The following is a 22643-nucleotide window of genomic DNA, read 5'->3' as shown; positions in this document are numbered from 1 at the left end:
TGCATGGCAATAGTAACTACATCAATCCAAAAGTACTGCAGTAAGCCTGCCTAACTAAGCATACTACAAACTCTTTCTTAAATAGTCATATTCATGCTCTCTACAATACTATTCCAAGGTGGGGGGTGTATGGGACAGTCAAATGATGTTTAATACCTTGTCCATTGCAAAACTAATTGTTAACCCTCACACGAATAAGGTGGAAAACCCGAAAAATCTAAAGTAGAAGACAAGGCCAAGGCAAAAGTGAAATGGAAGAAGAAGGCGCACCAAGCAAAATTTGGAAATACAAGAAGTGAAAAAAATTCATAAATCAAGGAGAGAGGTGCACAAGAAAAAGCACAAGTCAGTACTTTTTTAAAAGAGCACAAGGCACACCATGATTTATTTTGTAAAGGAGCACCGGACGTGCAAATTGTAAATGGTTAGAAGCACAGGTTGAGGTCATGTCAATAAGGACGAGGAGAAGGGTTGGAGGAATGACAACCGGGCCAAAAAGGGGATGACTACCCAAAGGGAATTAGGGTTAGGGTTTTGTATAAAAGGCAAAAAGTGAATGAAGAACCTCATTCTTGTGTGTGGCCAAAAGTAGCTCTCCTCTTCTTCTTCTTCTTGCTTGCTTGCTTAAGCTTGTGCTTGAGAGAGAGTGTGAGAGTGTGAGGGAGTCAATGAGTGAGGGTGAGGGACCATGGTGGAGAAGCCCTCCATCTTCTCCTCTCCTCTCCTCTCCTCTCCTCTCTTCTCTTCTCTTCTCTTCTCTTCTCTTCTCTTCTCTTCTCTTCTCTTTCTCACGTCAATGGAGCTTGGAGTATGGAGCTTGCAGATCAAGATCGCTTGAAGCTTGCACTTGGATCGTGGAGCTACTGGGGAGTGCTCAGAAGAGGAGGCAACTCAATCGGGCATGAAGGTAAGCTCACTACACTCATAGAGAGAGATAGTGCGTCGACTATGTGAGAAGTACCCATTAGTACTCGGCTTGAGATGTTTGAAACAATAAGTGGTCTCTGTGGGTCTTGGCAGTTGAGCCTGAGCGCCTCTACACTAATCAAATGCCTCAAATAAATATTCACCCCCATTGTCAGACCTTAGGCATTTTAGCCTATACCCAGACTCGTTCTCAGCAGGAGCAACAAAATGTTGGAATGTAGCTGGAACATCCAAATTTTTGCTTAATAGCATAAGCCTAGACCTTACATGAAATCATCATCAATAAATGTCACAAAGTACTCCACGTCACCCAATGACTGACAAGACATGGAACCATATACATTGGAATGCATAAGAGCTAGAGGCTCGCCCATGTACATAGAACCGGACTTCGTATGCGAGTTACATGTTTTCCTACCATAAAGACAATGATCACATGAATCAAAATGTGAGTAATCAAGAGGTGAAAGATATTGCAAACAAGTAAGCTTTCATTTTCTTCAAAGACATATGCCTAAGGAAACGATGCCATAAAGATACATGTGATAAATCGATCATAGCCAATACATGGTCAACTGACCCAAATACAAACAAAGGATAGAGACTTCCAACCTTGACATCACGAGTAAAATCAAGGTGACCACAAGTAATCTTCGATGCAAAATCACCAAAAGAAATATGATATCCTACATCATCCAAGTGTCCAACAAGGAGGAGGCTTTTGGTCAAAGTCAGTACATGACGTACATTATGCAAAATAAAAGAGTTGTTTGAAGCAAACTATAGTGTAACATCTCTAATGCCAATGATATCCAATGCAATATCATCACCCAGTCTCACAAAACCTATAATGTTGTAATAGGTATAAATCCAATCCCAACACAGAGTAGCATGGAAAGAAGCCTCCGAATCAAGCAGCCAACACTAAGAATGAGTAGATGAAGCTTTGCTTAACTAAGTAATATCAAGAGATAAAACAACTGATGTAGTCACCATCAAACTCAGTCCTGCACTATAGTTGTCTCTTTAATCTTCACACTCAACTTACAAGGAATAATGCTATGATCATTAGACTTTGCATTATCTTGCAATTTTTCCTTCCCTTTCTCACTGCACCTATCATTACGCATTTTATGGTGTTGTGGCCTAATATGACCCTATTGTCCACAATAATGACATATCAAAGAGGACTTACACTCGTGGGACTTACTGGAGATTCTCCACAAGACTGCGACTTACATATCAAAGAGGACTTAGACTCGTGGGACTTATTGGAGATTCTCCACAAGACTATGACTTGCCCCTATTGGGCCAGGAGTCTCTACCACTGTTATTATCGCCATTACCACAATTTTTGCCTCTAATAGTCAATGCATGAGAAGTGTGGATTGCATCAATGTTCATTCTGTTTACCTCTTCTATTAGTAGAGTAATCTATACATCATTATATTTGAAATCACCCTTGGAAGGGGATAATCACTCATAGCAGTACGAAAGGTATCCCATGACTCAAATAGTGTAACAACCAACAACAAAGACTCGATGTTATCTTCAAACCGGATGCTTGCGATACAAGCTAGCTGAAAATGGAATGAAACTCATTCAAATGAGTAGGCATAGCATTACCCTCCTTCATGCAAAGGTCCACAAGCTTCTTCAACTAGTATAATTCAAATGCAAGACTTTGGTTACATAAAGATCAAGCACCACCCTCAATGTCAATTACATTAACATAGACATGCTTTGATAAAGGCCAAATGATAGTGGACTTGCATAGCTCATCAATTTCTACCCAATCCTCTACATCATAAATCTCAAGCTTGATACCCTCTAACTTTAATGGTTTAACCTACCTCTTCTACACTAAGAGTTGCCATATATGCATCTTCCAATATTGGAAATCATTTCCATCATGATTTTCCATATTGAAGATAGCACTATTGGCTAAGGAACTTGTCGTAATGACTATAAATGTCTACACATGACAAGATTATGAGTTGTTGTAAATGTAGCAAAACAATCCCAAAACTAATCCAAAAGGGTAGGAACAAATGAGACTAGAGTTGTCCACAAACTGCAATCAACAGAGTGCCAAAGAAAAAGGTCTACTCTCCAAAAGAATGTTGAAAATTGTAATTGTAGCACTACTATAATAAATGCAACAATATGACCAAGACCATTATGGAAAAAAATCAAAAAATACCAAGTTCTCACTACCACGAATATCCCAATAACAAACAGGATATATAAAAGTAACTAGTAGTGAATAGGCATACAATCGGTACTAAAGTCTATCATAAACTCAAAGTGATAATAACCAATACATTACATAAGCATATATATCATGCATGTAGAAGATCTCAAGAGTAAGTGCAAATATCGGCCAAATGCACAACTTTCTAAGAAGGAGCAATGATGCTCAGTACAAAACCAATATGCATGTATACATCACCAACAAACTACTTATAGGAATAAGTGCCAGTGTCCAAAGGATACAAAATCAAATCAGCCCATAAGCAGAGATAAATGCATCCAATATCATACAAGAGAGCATGTGCATAAGCCAAGAGTCCCTCTGTCTCAAAGAACCAAGGTCTTCCAACTAAGTACAAGAGTCTCCCAATGGAAGTGTATGTGAACTACAAATTGAGCAAACAAATCTCAAGACGTGTATATCAAAGCATTTGGGAAGCCCAAGCACATCACAAATACATCCAAGAGCATAAGTGTCCAATCATACTTCAATACCCATAAGTGAGTAAGTAGAGAAGCTCAAAACAACTTACAAATGCCCAAGTACATCAAATGTAGCTCAGATCCTAGTGCCTAAGCATATCATAACAATATCCATGCTCATACATCAATACTAGACATCACCATAGACATATAGCATACCCAAAATATCACATATGCACAATGGCCATTCAAAGCATAGAGCTCACTATTGTATGCTTAGTTGTCCAAACTATTATGACAACAATTTACCTCTTCAAGGCTAAGCTAATCAAGATCTAATCAACCCAAAAGTCTTTTCGAAACATCAATGCATCATTCAAGCATTGAAACATTTCCCATAAGCATTAGGAGAGCATAAACCAATTAAATGTTTGTTGTCCAAATTGTGTACAACAATCTACTTTGAACTATAGAGCAATGGCTGACCCAAAACTCTTCAACCAATGCCAAGGACAAAGCCCAAGGATGCCAAAAGGACCCCCAAACAGTAAACAAAGCACTGGGCAAGAGGGCGAGAGCAAAAGGCAAAAAGGGAAGCAATAGGATAGCCCCCTAAAAATGTGCCAAATTTTATTAGGGACTATCTTGGGGCTCTACCTATATGAACTAAGCACAAGGCTCTCTTCCAAGAGCTCAAATGGTAGGAGGGGAAGGCCTGGGAAAAAGATTGAGTGAGTTGAAGATCAAGAGAACTATTGCATACCTCAGGTGTGGTTGTCATGAAAACTTGAAATGAAGCTCTTGAATCTGAGCTAAAACAAATGATGAAGAAGCTCCTTGAGTCCAAGTTGTGATACTAGTTGAAAGATGAAGCTCGAATGAAAGCAAAAGCAAGCAAGAGAGATGTGAGCTATGGCTGATGGAGCAAGAGAGTAAGAGAGAGACACAGGATGTGGGAACTCCAACAATCACAGTGTGTGACCAACCTTGTCTTCTTCAATAGTCAGTGTAAAAGAATAAAGAATAAAGTGAAAGTGATGGGTTTCTACCACTTGCAATGTACATGTATGCGGGTACAATGTACAATGAGTGAATGTGGGCAACTAACACATGCACCTTTACCCCCAACAAGCATCACTTCCATAGGCAAATACAAGAGATTATTGCTGAGACTAGAGCTAGGCCCTTTACACCTCCATAAGATTAAGATTATATCAATGAGAGCTCTCTATTTGTCAACTAGAGTCCCCTTACTTATAGCTTCTAGCTTTTTATATTATTCATTACATTTTCATTTATTGTTCTTTCCAAACAGTTGTATTATCATTCACATGATTACAACTCTTGGTCTTATAGGTCATTTTGGCCTTTTACAAATGTTGAAATATCATTTCATTTCTCTCTCTCTCTCTCTCTCTCTCTCTCTCTCTCTCTCTCTCTCTCTCTCTCTCTCTCTCTCTCTCTCTCTCTCTCTCTCTCTCTCTCTCTCCACCCAACCAACCAAGTTCTTCCTTAATGACAAGATGATGTGTCGCCCCAAAGCTAGTGATGCACTTTCACCACCCTCGCAACCGCGTGCGTGCGTGCGTGCGTGCGTGTGTGTGTGTGTGTGTGAACCATTGTCAAAGTTCTTAAAGGGGGAGATGGATTTGTTTGAGCAAGCAAAAGGAGGGCAAAAGGTTCTTATGAGGATTATGGCAAACATGGGAGCCAATGGTGTTTGACCTCAAAGCCCATTTTTCCTATGAGGTATAGAATGTGATACTCTACACCCATCAGAGCGAGATGATGTTAGTCAATCTCCAAGCACTAGCAGACAAATCAAGGTAGCCATCCATGTAGGAAAGGTAGGACAAAGGGAAGAGGAGGGAGAAGAGGAAACTAAGGGTGGGTTCACAATAGGGCTGACTAACAAGACTTTGGAAATTATGTGCCCTTTCATGCTTTATTAATAACAAGTAGACATATATTTGAAAAAGTACTTTCAAGAATATATTTCAATGGTTAGTAATAGACAACTTGAAAGAATCCCTTGCTTTTGGGGCTCTACCACACTAAATTGATGCCAGAGTGATTAAACAGATTCATAAATGCAATGACAAAACCCTTCTCCCTAATTGGAGACCATAACTTGCTTCACATCAACCTACAAAATCTTCACCAAAGCCCTATCTTGTAGGATCTCGATCCATCTTGACAAGTGGATTAGGAGGGGTGGAACATAAAGGTTTTATCAAGGGGCACTTCATACTAGATGTCATCATCAATCTATGGGGAGGCCTAGAGTATGCAAATGACACAAAACAAGACATAAAATTCTTTAGATTGACTTTGATAAGGCTTATGACCATCTAGAATGGGATTTCATCTTCCAATGTCTCCAAGATATGGGCTTTAGAAGAAAGTTTATTACGTATGTTATGGTTCTCTTTGGCAATGCTTCCACAAGAGGCTCAGTTTGATAGGGCTACCCCTTCTCTCTTAAAAAATCAATTTGATAGGGCTACCCCCTAGCCCCCCTACTATTTGCTATAGTAGTTAATGCATTAGGGTGGGTGATCCATGCTTGGTGGATGCGTGAAATATTAGGATGCATCACAGCCTTTGGACAAAAGAGAAATCCCTCAAACTTAAAATTGGTGAAGGAAAGTGCCCATATTGCAAAATTGAAATTGAAACACTAATGCATTTATCTATGAATTGCAGGGCCAATAAAGAAGCTTTCAAATTTAATAATGGGTGATCAAACCCTTTCATCCAACTGTACTAAATTGGAATGAAGTAATGCTGGGAAAGGCCATTTGGTAATGTCGGTTGTAAAGTTCATAAAGATCTTGTATTGTCTAATCATTCCTAGTAATGACTTGTCTCTCTAGTAACACATGTTATCATGGTTAGTTGGTCCCACATAGATCCATCTCTATTTTAACCTCAAGAGGTTAGGAAGAGAATCCAAAACCTATGGGATATAGCCTTCCACTACACTAGAGTTCTTGCTTAAGCTTGGACAATAACAATAAAGGCAACCCAAGATATCTTAAAACAAGCTAAAAAGGAGAAGATAAGTAAATTGAAAGTTGATAGGGTCCAAAAGTGTAGTAGGATAGCAAAGCTAGAAATGAAAATTAGTCAAGGTGAGGTAGACCTTGAGAGGAAATAATTTCAGTCAAGCAAGGACTCAAAATACTAGAAGAAGAAGAAGAAGAAACTATCTGCATCATGCTATATACCAGGAGTTGGTGGGCTGGTAAGATAAACCTACAAAAGAGATGTTCGACACAATCAAAAAGAAGAAAGGAAAAGAGATGGTGCCTATGCTAGTTTAAAAGGATGGGAACATAACCACCTCCAAGGAAGAGAACCTAGAGACAACAAGACAATTCTTTGAAGAAACTTTCATCCACCCGCCCCATCCCCCCCCCCCCCCCAACCCGCCCCCAAAAAAACAAACAATCTCAAGAAGTAATGTTAGCTAGAGCACAAATAACCACAATTTGACCCAAGGTATTCCCGAGTTCAATAGCTCAAATTCTAGACTCTAACCTCCCATAATAGTAGGGGACACGATTGATAGTCTTGCAAATGGGAAAAAGCCCTTGTCTAGATGGGCTTCCCAACAAAGAATTTGAGGAATTTCTCATCCATCCACTTCTTCAAGCTTGGAAGGAGCCCATAAAATATGGGGCATTGCACATAGACAGCAATCAAGGGGTGATTAAGCTTATTCATAAAAGAGATGAAAAAAATTCTCTCTCCAACTAGAGACATATTACTTCTCTCATCAACCTATAAGATATTTGCAAAAGCCTTGGCAAGAAGGGTCAACCTCCACCTCGATGGCTAGCTAATAAAAGAGTAGAAAGGTTTTGTTAAAGGGAGGTACATTCTTGACTCTATAATCAATTTGTGGGAAGATTTTGAGTTTTCTCAAAAGAGGAAATGGGATTTCGTGTTTTAAATGATAGACTTTGACAAAGCCTATGATAGACTTAACTAGTGCTTTATCTTGCAATTCATTCAAGATATGGGTTTAGGCAAAAGATTCATTAGGTTTGTGAGTACAATGTTTGGTAATGCAAGTGATAAAAACAACAATTAATGGTGAGCTCTCAACCCCTTTCCCTCAATACAGGTCTATTAAACAAGAATGTCCTCTAGCCCCTCTACTTTTTGCCTTTTCAACATATGCACTAAGATGGCTAGTTGAAGATGAAATTTAAAAAGGTAGACTAAGAGCACTCAAACTCCCCAATAAGGACATGGTACTTAATATATTTGATGATACTAATGCACAGTGAATAATGACCCTTCATCTATTAGCTCATTCTAGAACTGTATCAAAATTTTTTGCTTAACCTCAATAGTCAATCCAGCCAAAATTGGAATAAAATCATTAATTAAGCCTCCACCCCCAATGGCTAGTTTATGAAGGATGCAAGGTAATTGGGGTCTTCAAACTACTCAATATTCCAATGGGTTTTGGACTTCCACTCAAACAAAGATGTGAGTGGGTACTAAATAAGGTTAAAAAGAAGTTGGAATACTTGAAGGGACTCTAATTCTCATTTGCAAGGAGAAGCCTGGTGCTCAAGAATATGTCCTCATTCCCCCCACCATTCATGCTGGAAACCATCCAAACTGGATTGAAAAATCTTGAATGTTTAGCTAGGAACTTCTTTTGGTCAAGGGATAATGAGAAATTTAAGCTTCCAAGGTAGCTTGGGAGGACTACATCCAACCAAAAGAAGCAAGTCTTAGGACTATCAAACCTTCTAAAACTAGCAAACAAACTCACTATAAATTGGATAATAAGAGCAATCCAACATGAACATGAGGATTGGGTCATCCTCATATTTAACAACCGAAATACATTCCCACTCATGGAATATATCCAAGATGGAAAGGACATAATGCAACAACAATAGCCTTTAGCCAAGCTGAGATGTCAGTTAAAGGATGGTCAAACCTCCTAAAAAGCATTTGGTCTACCTAACTCCCATATAAAGACCACATAAATATCTCCCCATCCAAAAACTTCTAGTGTGCCTCAAACCCAATATGGTTCAACCTATTTCATGGGACACTAGCAAGTGACAAACTCCTTCAAGCTTATAGAATCTCAAAGAAAGGAATAAAGTATTAGCTTGGCATATGGGACTACAATAGAGGGGAGTGGATGGACCCAAATGACCTCAACCAGCTCTATCTTCAAATGTTGATGTCCAACAAAGATAAAACTATTAGGGACCATATCTCTACAAAACAATGCAACTTAACAAAGAATTTAACCACAAGGTTATATGTTGGTGGAATGATAAACCTCGCATTCCCCTCCAAGACCTCAAAACAATCTCAAACAAGTTGTTTGCTGAACTAAATAGAGATGGAACTTAAACTAGAATCACCATCAATGGGCATACACATTCCAAATGATCTGGAGTAACAACATCTAGCCTAAAGCCTCATGTCTGATGTGGTTGATCATCCTAAAAGCGACATGGACTAACATCAAAGCCCAAAAATTAGGCATTGAGAATGGCATGTGCCCCCTATGTAAGGAGATTGAAACAACACCCCATTCGTTTTTTACATGCAATGCTAATGCTAAGATTGTCATTTTGTCACAGGCCTGATTGCTCCCTTCCATCCAACAAGTCTTATATGGAAGTCAGTCCTCATTGGAGAGAGAGATGGTATTCCACCAATTATCTAGAACTGGATCATGAGCATTTTCTTATGGCATATATGGACAAAGTTGGAACAAAGCATATTTGAATAGGTAAAATATAGCCTACGCATGGTTTTAACTTGGAATTGTTGCTACAAATAACTGTGGTGGACAAGAAAATAGAGAGACCACGAATTTTAGAAGTTGAAAAAAGATGTGTCCAAACAAGGAGAAAATCTAGAGATCATGAAATTCATAGTTCATCAAGAAAGAAGACTGAAAATGGAAACTAGGGAAGCTATGTTCCACCAACAAATGTTCAAGCCATCTAACAAGGAGGTTTTGAGCAAACTTCACCATCAAGCCCTACAACATGCAAAAAAGATTCCATGATATCATGCAAGGTATATAGACTCCAATAAACTTCATGTGGAATAGTCTAATATACTCCGTGAATATCAAGTATGGCTAAAATCATCAATCATTATATGATAAGTAGTCTAAGGGTGAACCACCTGTATAGTAATCCAATTTTATAACCTCTTCACCTTTTTTAAAATACAAAACTTAATGTACTCAAGAAAAAAAAAAGTTGTCCACTAAGGGAAATTTCATTTGTCGTGTCTCTACCACCTATATACATATTGGAACCAAAGAAAAGGCATAAATGAGCATTGTCCATGAAGTTCCAACTCTAACCAATTCATCAATCTAATCTTTTTCATACTAAAATATAAAGCATAACTATATAAAACTATCCTGCTTTTGTGAAAGTGTGCTCGTGCCTTTTTATAAGGGATTTTGATGTACCTAAACTACTCTATAACCAACCTAAGTCACCATACTTCTCTTGCAAACATGATTGTGAATCTGTCAAAACGAGAGAGAGAGAGAGAGAGAGAGAGAGAGAGAGAGAGAGAATAAGTTCATACTTGATAAGTCTATATAGTTTTTGAAATCTTGGCATACCATTGTGTCATTAATTGGCAAAAAGAATAGGAAAGAAAATCAACTCTCAATAAGCTGGATTGGCAATGTAAGTGAATAATTTCCCAATCATTTCTAAAAGTAGGCTTCTGAAGGAGTTGATATTTCTAAATCATAAGCACCTTCATCTGAAATTCTGAAGGCATCTACAAATAACCAAAAGGAAAGCTAAGAATGTTGTATTGCAAATTGTGACATGAACTCACATACACAATCCACACACACTCACTAAGCTACTATGGGCATATATTCTTTGAGATGTACCATGATCTTGGATACACTTAAATACAGAAGTGGCACACACTTGATTAGCCATTAAGGGAATAGATTGCTCCTTCTAGTACAAGGCTAGGGTCACCTTAAGCTTGATCGACCTCAAGGAGACTTTGCCAACAAGAGTGTCAGTGACCTTGAAATCTATTGATCTGCTTTGTGAAAGATCAGGCTAGACAGTAGCACTTGCATTTATAAAGTATCCCAGATCTGCCTTTTAAAGAAATATAAAAGAAACCCATCAAAACGCGCCCCCCCCCCCCCCCCCCCCCCCAAAAAACATACACACACAAGGTGACGACATTCGTAGAACTTCACTGGTCATCGTTGGCAAAGGTATAATTGTTTTCATCTCATTTATCATCACTCAAGATTACTTATACAGCTACAAGATTCGAATATTATCACAACATAATGGTCCCATGAAGATCTCTTCCTTTCGAATATTACTTAAACAGCTAACAACGTAATGGTCCCAGGAAGATCTCTTCCTTTCATTGCTTAATTCTTCCTGGGAGTCTGGCTTTTTTATCAATACAAAGAAAACAAGAAGCCAGTTAACAAAGAGACAAGAAAAGCTCTTCAGTAAAACTTCATTCATCACCTTATATTTGCTATAAACATCTTGGTAAGCACAATTCTCTTTTCATTCCCTGATGACTTGAGCCGTTCAGCCAATATCACACCACAGACAACCCCTATACCATTTTATATGGCACAGTGCAGTACAATTACTATATTACATGGGGATGATCTGGGATGTTAAGCTGCAGATAAGAATAAGTTACAGACATCTTTTTCCATGGTAACTCCTTTCTGCCAGCGGTTACACCTGCCCATCACAAAACCCAAGCACATAGAATGAGGAAACAATACTCTATGTAACTGCATAATTTGCACTCTCACAGAGGCAAGGAGAGGTCCCACATAATGACAATACCTCATACCTTAGTGTGTAGATCCAAAGGGTCTTTGCCAATTGAAGGTGTAGAATGGTGGGATAAAAAACGAAGCTGCACTCTGTCCCATTTGTTTTCTGAATCTTCCTGACAGAAGGAACTGCCAGCCAGTAGCACATGGCATTAGATATCTCTTGACAGAGGTTACAACTAGAATTTAACAGGTCTCATCTTCAAGGTCACACAAGTTCTCTGTTTCTGCAACAATTTGCTAATAAAGAGAACTTACGAGTTTTCAAAGTTCACGACTTGCTGCTCAGGAATGTCAAACTGCTGAAAAGAAATGGAGCACCCTGGGTTGGCTTGCCATAACATTACTGCTATTTTCTGCTGCTGCTGCTCTTGCATTGGTGCTCTTCGTCTGTCATGCTCCCAGCACTCCAGTTTCTGACCTGAGCCCATCCTGGTTGAACTCCTGGGTCCGCTAAAAGTGCTACTATTCCAACCTATGCTGCTTCTTTCTAAAGGGGTAGAGACTAACTTGGGAAGTGAGGAGCCAAGTAACCCCCCTCCAGGACCCAAAAGCAATAGATACTATCAGCATTGCCAAAAGGCTGGCCATTTTGACGATGAGTGTTGCTCAACGGCCAAGGGCAGTCCGGTCGACCCTCTTCCCCACCTAGGACCCCGAACAAATCTGACCCACTTCCATAGCCAAGAGGGGGTCATCCTCCACCCCAGCAGGGTAGATCCACTGGTCACACGGCTGCCTGGGGGGGCACAGTTGCCAAGAAACTGGGTTCATAAGGTTAGGAAACTCGTTTCATACCTAGGCGTTTCATAAATATATGAGACACCTATTTTACACTTTCACAAAGTTCTCCACCTCATGGGCTGCCTTGGGGGGGCATAATTGCCAAGAAACTGGGTTCATAAGGTTAGGAAACTCGTTTCATACCCAAGCATTTCATAAATGTATGAGACACCTATTTTAAACTTCCAAAAAGTTCTCCACCTCATGGGCTCATAGGTCCTCTAACAACCAAGTCACATTCTTCCTGAACAAAGTTTCAAAGAAATGCTTTCACTTTGTTCAATAAGTGACTTCACAACCCACTATGCCTACATTTATAAATCTAAGTGCTGGCTCTATTGCATTACGCTCGGCTGTTTGATCAGTTCCATAGTTCAACCACTCACTCTTTAGAGGGGGACTCTTGTTACTACTTAGAAGGGCCAGCAAGGAAAAAGCAGGAAACAAAATCAAAACCAAACTTAAAATCAAAATCAAAATCAAAGCTAATCAAGTGAATTATAAAGGAACACCCAATCCACTCTCAAACCTGAGTGGCAAAATGTACCTAAGAAAAATACTTGCTGACACTAACAAAAGGCTAGTCATTTTGATAACGAGTGTCGATCAAAGGGAAGATGCACACAACCCAAACCCAAGAATTAGACCCCAACCCCTCGGTCAAGTAATCCCCAAAAGGAGAGGCAAGGTGATAGCAACCAAAATCAGAGACAATGGAGGACTCACACCCACACTATCACCGATCAACCATCACAACCAGTTTCTTTCTCAACTCCACGGGGTAGGCCTTTACCCTAAGCAAGCCAAGGGGCAAATTGGTTTGAAGGCTTACTGGTCATTTGTGATAGCAAAAGGCATTTGGATTAGTGGAGGAGATTGAAAAATCTTAGTGTACTCCATCCATTTGCAATCTAAATTAAAGAAATGCCACAAAAGAGGCGCCAGGTTTTGGGGCCAATCGGATGTCGAATGTCCAAGATTAAGCAGTAAAATTTGCATTACAATTTACATGAATTTATTTACTTGTAGTAATTAGTGTTACATCAAGTCATTACCACCCTTTCCCCAAAGAAAGGCTGGTTTCCCTAGGCACCTAATTGGAGATCACATGCTTTGCTTTAGTGCTGAAATTCAGTATTCAGCTAAGCAATTACAACAAGGATGTCTTCATACAGTGAGATGGGATCAAGTAGTGATGATACCTCTCGGTTTAAACATTCGTAAGGAAATGCAATGTCTAGTCTTGGACAAGGCATGTGGCATGGACAACAAGCAAACAATGTTGGTGTAGACCAAAATGCAAGGCCTTTCATGCACAATGATACTAATGAATAGCAAGAGAGTGAAGAATTTGATGATTGGCTCAAAAATCAAATAAGGACAATAGCGAACATTACAAGTTTAAAGGAGCTCATCCATCCTATGAAACCAAAATTGTACTGCTTGCTTCAACCCGTAGAGAGCTTTCCTCAAACAAAAGACCTTATCTTTATGATCTACAAGAGAAAGTTTGAGAGGCTACGCCACATAGACTTCCTCCTCCAAGCAACTGTTTAAAAAGGCGCTTTTGACGTCCATGCTTAATCAGTGTTTTAATGCACCTAAAATGTCACATTGGATAGCTTGTTTGCATATACTAAGATTGTTCAATGTATTTATTCCTATGAACTAACTTATAGTCGTGGTTTGGATTTCTAGAGTTACACCAATTCCAGCTAAGCAAGAGATCCTAACACCCCATGGAGGATACATCTCTTTGGGTATGGCTCCCATATCATGGTCTAGTTGTAAGCAAGAGACCATGGCAGCTTCCATGGCCAAGGCAAAGTATCGACCCTCTTCAATGGCACCACAAAGACTATGTACCTAAAGAGCTTACTACTCGCACTTCACTTTCCATATGTCACTCCAACAGTCATCTTCTATGACAACCAAAGTGCTATTGCACTAGCTGGAGCTTGGTAACCCCATCATCAATCCACGGAGGAGGCATGTTAGCTAGCACTACCACTTCAGTAGAGAGTAGGTTAAGCTAGGTGCCATTCGCCAAGAGTTTGTACCACCATCCAACAACTTTGCAGACATATTGATCAAACCAATCAATAGACCAATGTTACAGTATCTTCTACCCCATATTGGCATGGGTGTTTCCTCTCCTTCTACTTCAAACTGATGGGGGAAGGGGTTCCCTCTAGCTTCCCCTTCCACTTTTGGCAAGTTTTTTATTACATGTTGCTTCAAAGACATTATTATTTTTGTACATGTTATCATCAAATGCATCATCAAAATGACTATGCTTATAAAACGGCGCTTGGGTGAGTGAACAATTGCCTTGCAAGGGCACTGTCCAAATAGCACTATTGCATAACATTTTGCATGAATATGACATGTTGCATTGTCTTTTATATTACCCCATGCATTGGTAGTCTATTCTTATAAACATATCTATATGCAATTATCCCTTTTTGATAAAAGAGTGGTCAACCCTAGATCCACTATATTCACGGTAGCTCCTATGCTAGTCTCTTAGGGCAATCTCTTTGCTCGCCTATCTATCACACCTTGCTTGCATTTTTCTTTTACTCCCCATACCCTTTTCTTCATCATCAACACCCACTGATGGTCAAAAATAGCTTTGTTTGTTTTGGGTTGTGCAGGATCTAACCATCCCTTCTTATTCTCCCCAAGGGCACAATTACTTAATAGAACACAGATCATTACTCAAAAAAAAAAAAAAAAAAGTTCAAAGTGATTCCTATTAGCAATCATTTGTCTTGTATAATCATCTCCTTAGACGAGGAGATTAGGAGCTTTGACATTCTACTTGTTTGTCATTTTGTGTGCTTTAGACTCTTTAGATGGAGGGCACATTATTGCATTTCTTTTTGGGCACTTTAAGCTATCCTAGGAGCCCATATTTTGGGATTGTCCACTTTATTATCAATTGTGGCCCCAGTTTGCCTATTTATAAGCAACCTACCCTCTCGCTCTTATTGTCCATCATTGATCCTTCATGATCAACCAACCCACTTAATTCTCTTATCACCTTGCTACCGTCTAGCACCCACACTGACGCATAGAGCTGCATGTTGGGGCTAACATTGCAGCCTTGTACCTTTCAACCATTACGCTCACATTGTTCCTTTTCTCACCTATGTTCTCTTCTTGTCTCCTCTCCATGTTTACTTTCCTTTCCACTATACTCTCTCACACTTCCATCTGCCTTTGCAAGCCCTAGTAGGCCATTGGGCAACCAATGAACACCCTTTGTCTGATACCTTGGCCTCTCTGGGGTGAGTTTTGCAAATTGTTGGCACATGTCTCTGCTATCCACACTCTGTTCATGGAGGATCTCCCAATTCGAGCTACTATCTATTATTGTCCATCGCATAGCACCTATTGTCTAGCATTCTCCATCAGTTGGTAGACTGCATTTGCTGTTTTCTACTATCGCTTGCACTGCCATGTCATCAGCCAGCCTGTGCTTTGCAGATTTCTTTAGTCATCTAACTACCATGTTACATCCAACTTGCATCTTGCTGATTCTGCTTTCATTTACCATGTTTGACACTAATCCAGCCTTTGTGGACTGCATTTAATGTTGTCTGACTTTTACAAAGGCTGTCTACTACAATTTGGGACCCATCACAGTACAACACACTCTCTAGTTCATACTCTCTACCCCAATCCTAAAGACACAGAAGTTCTGAGGTCAATATTCACTTTGCATAGTGTGTTTATTGCATTGGGCATCACATATAATCATCATTCATTATTTATATTTACTATTCATTGTCTTTGAGTTACCCTGAACCTAACTGTGTTCTTTATCAATCTATGCTTTGTCGTACGATTATGTTTGTTATCTATAGACGAGTATTTCTGTATACCTTCGAAAAATTTAGCTTCTTTGATCCACTTTGGAATTGTGAAAGAAGACTTTCTTTATGGTTAATGCAATATTCATCCAACCATGAAGAAAGTCTAAATTTCAATCTCCAAATCAGAAAGGATTAGTTGATTTATTGCATAGCATCTATATAGAAGTGTAAGTTGTACTTTTCACTACTATCATGTGATGATCCTAACCAAGCTCAATCCTAAAGAACTTCTATTGAGCAAAAATACATTTCTTTTGGCAGCAAAAGTACTTGTGCTTTGCTTTTTGGGAAAGGGAGCACTACTAATCTCTCTCTCTCTCTCAATTTGTCTCCAACTCTATAATGGGTCTATGGTTGTGATCATTTCAAACTATTCTATCGAAACACTTATATTGCATACTATGTGTTACAAGGCACTTATAATGACATCAAAACTTGAGCTCAATCCTTTACTCCTAAATTGATAGCACTTACAAGTAGTATTTTTGTTATTTCCACAGAGAATAATTTGCACCTTTGCCTTGTTGCATGACCTTTTAAAGTCTTAAATGGAAGACTAGAGAACCATATTTCCTTCCAAAGCCTTTAAGAAAAGGATCACTACATCCATAAGAAGTTTGTCATAACTCAAAAGAAGGGAGAAGCAAATCAATTCAAGGTGAAGAGCTCATCCCCATTTGTGAGGTATTAACGTTGAAAGTAGCCAATCAGGAGCTTATAAGAGACGAGTTGCGCATAGCACAAAAAGGCTCCTTTTATCTCCCAAAAAAAAAAGACAAAATGGATTTTTCAAATGCCCTTTATCAAAGTTTATACTATGCCATTATGGATCCTCATCAATAAGCAAAGAGTTAAATGCTTCTAATAGAAGATCTCGTAATCAACATAAACATAAAAAATTTGCACATCCATCCCTGCCCCCATCCCCATCAAACACTTTAGTCTCTTTGACCTTGAGATCAAGCAATGTACAATTTGATATTCTCTCAAGTTTATTTGTCAATGTTAAATATTACATGTCCTGACAATCCAACGATCTATATCATACCTAGTAGATGGTTAAAATATAGTTGTACCATCACAAGATCTTGAAGATCTTTAGACTTTCATCCGAGTAAATACCACAAGATGTAATTTTGTCAATATGTGTGCTCTTTACAAATACATGAATGTTCCTTTTGGACTAACCAATTCACTAGCTACCTTCAAGGTGGAGCAAATATTTACAACTCATCAACAAAACATTCTTAATGTTGTTCTTATAATTAGCAAAGAGTAGAGAAGAGCATCATCAAAACTTCCAGATTGTTCAACCACCACTTCAACAAAACCAACTCAATCAGTAGTGAAAATGAGTCACCTTTTCGTACATGCAATAAATTAGCTTGGACATGTCCTCTCTCCTTCAAGCATTCAGATTTACCTTGACAAGATTAAAATAGCCTAAGGCCCGATCTATGTGATGAACATTGAGAGTGATCTTCTTGGCTTATGCTCCTATTATCCCTACTTCATCAATTCTACATGTATGGCTTCTCTTCTCCATGACCTCCAAAAGAAAAAAAAACTCTCCAACAAAAAAAGCGAGATGAGGCAATATTGAATTTACAACAACTCGGATCAATTTATAGACAAAGATCCCTATCTAAACTACCCTTTAATAAATATTCATGTTATGAAATCTTGATCCTCCATAACATAGACACTGAGGAAGAACAACCATTTTGACCACTAATGAGTGCTTCTTTTAACGGCCAACACTACGCAATGACACATAACTTCATCAAGACATCTAGCTTACTAGAAATCCTACTATTGGCAAAAGACTCCTTGTGAATCTATTATGATTGCATTTCATCTCAAGTATCCAAAAACAGCTCAAGATCATGACATGATTCACATTCATCATTAATAAATTCAATAGGCAACTAAAATTTTATCCTTATCAAAATATTCACAAGACAATCTTTCATTTAACACATCTTCAAATCATATGATATATCTTTTAAGATTATCATAAATGGAGAACTTTTTCCCATGGGAACCACTTTCAAGTTTTTATTGTCTTATGATCCTTAAATTGATGGTTGAAAATAAATTCTCTCTATCTTTCTCATTCATAGACATGAAGTCACAATGGAAAGCATATCTTACCTTTAGTGGAGTTTGCATATAACAATACCATACATTCATTTGCAAAAAAAGATCCATATGAAATTAAGCAATGTGGTTTTTCCTTCAATCATCTGCACAAAACACAAGACTTCTATTATTGATGAGTTTGTTTTAGATTTGAAAAGAGCAATGAAATACAATTTGAGTCATTGTTCAAGTAAATCAAGAGTGACAAATGAGAAAAGCTAACAAATCATAAAACATTTTTGAAATGAATAATCTATTTATTGAAATCATCAAAATAAAGCTAAACAAGTTCCAGTGAGCTTCATGCTTTCCAAATTTGTCTAATATGGAAACTTTCACCAGAATGAGAAATGAACTTACTGATTTAATTAAAGTTCGCCAAGATTTTTAAATGAAAATGAACTTTAATTCCAATGCCCCTAGCTTTTGGCATAGTAACTGATGCGCAAGTTGGGATAAATTTGACACCATGCATACAATGGACGAGTGTACATTCTATGTGATACAAGGGCACAGCAAAAGGAACAAGTTGCAGTGTGAAATTTTTATTGAATTGGAAGTTTGCACCTTACAATTCAGTTGCATTGAAAGTTTTGCCCAGCAAGCAACTCCCTATTTGATTGGGGAGCAATTGCTTACTCATTTAGAAATTGGACCTTACCTATTTACAATCTCCTCTCATTTAAGTAGCCCAAGTTTGGAGATATCATTCTTCTCTTCTTTGCTACAAAATTACAAATTTCATCCATGGAACGTACACTGGCAATATGTATGGAATAAAAACAACAACCAATCTTCTCCTCTCAGTATGGCGAATCCATTGGGCAGTTTTGTAACTCCCTTAACCAAGTATGCTGTTGTTTAGAATCTAGATATCATAAAAACAAGTCATTACAGCACTACAAGCTAAGATCCTCTCTTCTCCTAAAAATCTTAACCCATGTGTACTATTTAGACAACTTTGTCATGATGAAAGTGATATTCTTATCTATTTGTAAGATAGATAATGTTGGATTGCAAGGGAATAATGCAAGATAATTGTGAAGGTAAATGGTCCACAAAATTGGATCCAAATGATAAATTTGAAGGTGAAAAGGTGATTGTGTATTCATGGATCAATTGTACCCCAAGAAATCGCTCAAATATAGTCATTTATAACTAGTTTCGACCATATATCAATAATTTAAAGAAATATTGAAAGGGATGTCAAACTTTGGAGCCAACAAGTGTCGTGTGTGGTGCAAGGGCACTCTGGCTCCAATTGTGCAATTCTTATTGCTGAATTTGTTATTATGCTGAATTAAGTGTTTGCTAAAATGTGGCTAATTGTCCTTCGGATTTTTTAAGGTTGATTTCATGGACCCTTCAAAGTGATTACTCATAAGCTTCAACATTGAAATCACTTGAAAATTACATAATACCTTCTATGAGCTTCCTTAAAACTTACATGGTAACTAAACGCCATTACAATTTTGTTAAAATCAATCAAAAAGATATACCCTACTCTTGTAACAACCCTTCCTAATGTTCCAAACATTACTTTGAAGGAGTAATACAATCATGTCTAGATGAGGAGAAAACTCAATCAAACTCAATTGAGGCATCTACATCAGCACCAATGGAGCGTTAGTGCAAACATGTGGACATATGTGTGTCCAAAATCAAGTTTTCAAATCGTCAAAACCCTTGTTTCCTTGCGTAGAGACCTAAAATCCACTATTTCTAAGGAAAATGTTTGAAATGCATACTTACCTCCCTTTTGTGAATACCATATGATCATTGGTCATGGTGTGCTATCAATTAGGGATCAACTCCCATATGCTAGGCAAAGTTATTATAGCAAGCCACTGGTGGAACGAGACCCTTCAAGTGGGACAAGGTTTAAAGTGCACCATTAGTTTAAAAATGGACCCCCACCAGGCACCTCCTAAGCAATGATGCAACAGAGCTCCATGGTGATACTAGATAACAATAGATACCCCCCTACTGCATGCAATTTAGCAACTATTATTATAGCAATCCATTGATGGAATGAGACCCTTTGAGCAGAACAAGGTTTTAAGTACATCATTGGTCAAAAAATACACCCCAACCAAGCACCTCCCAAGCAATTATGCATGCAAAAGGGCCAATTGCAACTCCAAGAAGATACTAGATGACAGCAGATGCCCCCTACTGCATAAAAATTCACAACTATCCAGAAAGAAGAAACAAAAGTAAAGCAAAGTGTAAGATGTGAAACACTTCTTCGAAATCTTTACTCCAAAAGAACCAATCCCTAAAGAGTGTATACCAAGATAAAACAAGTTCTAAATTTTCCATCGGTTGTCTGAATATTTGCAGTGTCCATCAGCCGCCAGACGTATGAAAAACTCATATCAAGTCCATAATAGGATAATACTAGACAGGCATCCACAAACTTTGCAGCTGAAGCTTTCCAGCCTAAGTAAATGAGTCACAAGTTACATAAGCAATTTGAATAAAATGTATCTAACTAGCTATTATTGTCCAGTATAATAAGTAACAATAATCTAGATGTACAACCAAAGCAGCATAGTACACCAACTATGACCCGATCATAAACAGAAGCATGCAGTAAAGTCTCTCGGAGTCCCAGATGGCACCTTTCTATCCTATATGTGCACCTGCAATGGCCAAAAGAGTTCGAGACAGCCCTGCTCGAAACACAGTAATGGCATTATGAAGACCAAAAGCATAGGTGGTAAATAACTCTACCAATCCCATACAAACAGTCTTAAAAAAAAATTTCATGGCCATCGTTACATCAGGCATCCACTGTAAGGACGCTCTGAGATTAAGCAGATCCGAGAAAGTGGACTAAAATCCGCTACCAAAGGATTTTGATTGGACTGGTGCTTGTGGTTCAAATCTCTCTCTCTCTCTCTCTCTCTCTCTCTCTCTCTCTCTCTCTCTCTCAATTCCAAGAACACAGTTCCGAAAACATCATATTTTGATCAAATCTTTAAGGCTTTTCTATCTGCTACCAAAAACATGTCATGAACATAGAGAGAGACAGAGACAGAGAGAGAGAGAGAGAGAGAGAGAGAGAGAGTGTGTGTGTGTGTGTGTGTGTGAGCACGTTACGAGAAAGCACCTGTGGCGTAATATGGCTCGAGGAGACATCAGAAACGCCGATGTTGGAAGATCGGCTCGGAAGCGATGCAGAAAATGCTTGTGAGAGAGAGGGGCTCCCTGGCTCAGAGCTGCTCGCGTCTCGCACGACAGGCAGGGCCTGCAGGCTGCAGCCGCACACGCCCAAGAAAAAGAGGGGCAAAAATTTTCTCGACAAGAGATGACCTGCAAGGCTGCCTGGTTGCCACGTGGCTCCGGACGATCTGGATTGTCTGTCCCCACCTGTGTCTTTGCAGCCACGCAGTTCTGCCGGCCCACCAGCAATGCTTGGGCATACCAAGTGACGGGCACCCAACTCTTGCCCCGAGTGCGGGCGCGTCATTTTTGAAACTTGGTGCGGACATGACCACAAAGCCTTTACACATCAAAAATACATTTTGTAAAAATTTGAAAAATAATATGTTTATTATTTGTTTCATTGGTTACAAATGTTAAAAGTGCACCCTTGTCTATCGCTTTACAAACCGGGCGGTGGAGACTCCCCGTCCAAAACTGGACGCGGTGTTCACCTCTTTAACAAATAAACAACAGGTCATGTCCTCTTCTATGTGTAAAGGATTGCAGATGCCCAACCCCTAAACAAGTACTTTGATTGGTTAATACTTGCAAAGTGGGCATCTACCACTTGGTGTGTAACCGACCTTATATCACAGGCCACATGACCTACTATTGTAGAAAAGCTTCAAACAGAGAGGTAGTCAAAGTGTGATGTAATACCCGCCCTTCAATCCCGATCCCCTTTCCATTTTACAATTTTAGGTTTTGAAAACCTGTGTGCCACTTGTTTACACATATAAGTTGAGTTTCTTGGGTCAAAGTGTTTTCAATATGAAAGCGGTTTCGAGAAAAGTTTTTGGGTCACATAGGGACTCGTGAGGTTTCCAAAAACCCCATTGAATATTGTATTAACAAAAAGTGGTTTCTTTTTCCTATCCATGGAGATATATAAAAATAATGTTGACATACATGTATTTATAATAACAAATGTATAGTTATAATTTAACTATATACAACACACACACACATACACATATGTATGTATGTTTGTATGTATGTATAATATTCATGTCGTCATGTACTATATATATATATATATACACACACACACATGGTTAAGGTAATATATATTATATACATATAATTAATGTATTTATAATATATTTACAATACATTAATTACATATATAATTATTATTACATTAATTACATATCTATGTGTGTGTG

General features: G+C 38.6%; 1 protein-coding gene across 1 annotated transcript; it reads right to left on the bottom strand.

The window, feature by feature from the left end:
- Positions 1-11111: 11111 nt before the first annotated feature.
- Positions 11112-21742, bottom strand: LOC148021813 (uncharacterized). Its single transcript, XM_087696757.1, has 4 exons — positions 21698-21742; positions 21383-21648; positions 11479-11590; positions 11112-11363 (listed from the first exon to the last, which is right to left on the bottom strand). Exons 1-4 carry the CDS (start codon positions 21740-21742, stop codon positions 11358-11360), a joined length of 429 nt encoding a protein of 142 aa, XP_087552883.1. The 3' UTR covers positions 11112-11357.
- Between the last annotated feature and the right edge of the window lie 901 nt (positions 21743-22643).

This window comes from Lygodium microphyllum, chromosome 17, assembly GCF_053477565.2.
Source record: "Lygodium microphyllum isolate KBCC chromosome 17, Lygodium_microphyllum_v1.1.10, whole genome shotgun sequence".
Classification (NCBI taxonomy): Eukaryota; Viridiplantae; Streptophyta; class Polypodiopsida; order Schizaeales; family Lygodiaceae; genus Lygodium; species Lygodium microphyllum.
The sequence above is the reverse complement of the archived record's forward strand: the minus strand, read 5'-3'. Positions and strand labels throughout refer to the sequence as shown.